Source organism: Mastomys coucha, unplaced genomic scaffold (assembly GCF_008632895.1).
Source record: "Mastomys coucha isolate ucsf_1 unplaced genomic scaffold, UCSF_Mcou_1 pScaffold2, whole genome shotgun sequence".
NCBI classification, from domain to species: Eukaryota; Metazoa; Chordata; class Mammalia; order Rodentia; family Muridae; genus Mastomys; species Mastomys coucha.
Window position 1 is genome coordinate 16,875,950 of NW_022196902.1, and position 2,485 is coordinate 16,878,434.

Consider the following 2,485-nt stretch of genomic DNA (forward strand, 5'->3'; position numbering starts at 1 on the left):
TATGAACAGTGGTAAATGATGTAGCTTTAGGAAAAGCATGGGATGGTCCCAGAATCTCTCTACATACATTGGGAATTGGAGCTACATGCGTGCACGCCCACACACAGGCACACACACACACACACACACACACACACACACATACACACACAGAGAGAGAGAGAGAGAGAGAGAGAGAGAGAGAGAGAGAAAGAGAGAGGGAGAGAGAGAATAAATAACTCAGGCCCTAAATGAATGCACAGTATATAAAATGGGTCCTTACTAAGTAGCAGTGCTAAGAAACAGAGATAAGCTTAGGTACATTGTTTACGTTTAACATCAACACACAAGGGGGATAACCCTGTTCTTTCCTTGACTTAGCCTCCCTCCACTAGCCAGCAAGCTACTTGAATAGCAAGAGGCTTCATCACTATTGTAGACACTTGGGGAAGGCAGTAAAAATATATTATGCACTGATGCTTAGCTTATAACCAGGTTATAACTAGATACAACCGTTTATGGTTTTGCTGTTATGTAAACAAGTGCTTTCCTTCAAACTAGAACAAACCCCGACCGCATCCTTGGATTATGGATTTTAGGAGAAGTAAGAAACTCCACGCCTGAACATCAGCAGGGCCACGTTTAAAATGTCCCAACTGAGCCCCTGCTGGCCTCCGTGTCCTTCGGCTCCTTTCTTCTCCCACCATATTCCCTGGCGCTCACCTACCGAACACAGCTATTTGGTCTGAACTCATAAACTTATTTTTCTAGAACTCCATGCCCAGTCATTCTTGCTCACTCCCTGGACCCTGAAGACAAGTCCTTATATAAAGAGTGCTGAAACCTAGGAACCTGAATCCTTACCCAGAGCCCTGGCTTTCATATCTTTCAGCCACCAAAACAGTTATCTCCAGTGACCAAAGATCATGCCTGTATTTCAGATACAAAATATACACATAGGAATTCTGGGCGGAGAAGGGGTATTTCAAATGACTATAAGCATCCTTCTCCTCTCAGAGACCAAGAGACTACAATCTCGTAAAGAAAAAAAAATCCAAAACAGTGAAAAAGAAATATTTCTTAATTTCTAGGGGCCCATGGTATTTGCCTCTTCGGCTACTTGAGTCTTGAGAAGTTTTTATGTCAGTAGCCCGAACTGGCAAAGCGATTTTTAAGAAGAAAAGATACGAAAAGTAATCGTTGCCCATGTATTTCTACGTTACATTTCATCAGGATGGGTGCGAAGAGGATACGGAGAAAGTTTGACTTCTTGGTGTTGTGTGGAAACACAGCGCCCTTTTTTTTTCTGGCGAGCTAAAGTGTGCCAGCTTTTTCAGACGGAGGAATGTGGAGTGTCAAGGGGTCAGGATCAATCCGGTGTGAGTTGATGAGGCAGGAAGGTGGGGAGGAATGTGAGGAATGTCCCTGTTTGTGTAGGACTCCATTCAGTTCTTTGGCGAGCCGGCCGCCGGGAGCTTATAAAAGGCCAGCGCCGCCCGCCCAGTCTCACACAGCTCTTCTCTCCAAGAAGACTCAGCTAGACCCACTCCAGCTCCGACCCTAGGAGACCGACCTCCTCCAGACAGCAGCAGCTCCAGCCCAGCCGACAACCCCAGACGCCACCGCCTGGAGCGTCCAGACACCAACCTCCGCCCCATCCGAGTCCAGTCTCCGGCCGCGCCTCTCGTCGCCTCTGCATCCCGCTGTGCGTTCCTCCGCCGCGCCCAGACCATGCTCGCCTCCGTCGCTGGTCCCATCAGCCTCGCCTTGGGGCTCCTCGCCCTTTGCACCCGGGTAAGCCCCGGAACTGACGGAAGGGACGGAGGGAGGGCAGAGTGAGCGATCGCAGACTGACCGCCCTCTCCTTCCTCTCCTCAGCCTGCTACCGGCCAGGACTGCAGCGCGCAGTGTCAGTGCGCAGCCGAAGCGCCGCGCTGCCCCGCCGGCGTGAGCCTGGTGCTGGACGGATGCGGCTGCTGCCGCGTCTGCGCCAAGCAGCTGGGAGAACTGTGTACGGAGCGTGACCCCTGCGACCCACACAAGGGCCTCTTCTGCGATTTCGGCTCCCCCGCCAACCGCAAGATCGGCGTGTGCACTGGTAAGATCCGCAGCCCCCTTCCAGCCCCATTCCAGCCCCCTGGGCCGAGCCTTCACTTTTTAGTGTTAGACCACCCCCTCTCTCAAGTCCAGCATGATGCCCTCTAGAAAAAGAAAAGCCCCTGTTGGCAGCTGCTTCCAACCGGCCCCGTTCAGTCCTGATCCTAGCTCATCACCTTGACATGCACAGTGATATAGCTAGCTGTTCTGATCCCTGGGACCCTTTGCCTGACCTCTACAACTTTGTCTTTCTCTCCTGCAGCCAAAGATGGTGCACCCTGTGTCTTCGGTGGGTCTGTGTACCGCAGCGGTGAGTCCTTTCAAAGCAGCTGCAAATACCGATGCACTTGCCTGGATGGGGCTGTGGGCTGCGTACCCCTGTGCAGCATGGACGTGCGCCTGCCCAGCC

General features: G+C 52.2%; 1 protein-coding gene across 1 annotated transcript in view; it reads left to right on the plus strand.

The window, feature by feature from the left end:
- Positions 1–1,332: 1,332 nt before the first annotated feature.
- Positions 1,333–2,485, plus strand: part of Ccn2 (cellular communication network factor 2) — a 3,564-nt gene continuing 2,411 nt past the window's right edge. The window contains exons 1-3 of the mRNA XM_031380748.1: positions 1,333–1,773; positions 1,858–2,077; positions 2,339–2,481. Of these exons, the coding sequence (XP_031236608.1) occupies positions 1,711–1,773; positions 1,858–2,077; positions 2,339–2,481 (426 nt within the window). The 5' untranslated portion in view covers positions 1,333–1,710. The remainder of the gene's footprint in view (positions 1,774–1,857; positions 2,078–2,338; positions 2,482–2,485) is intronic.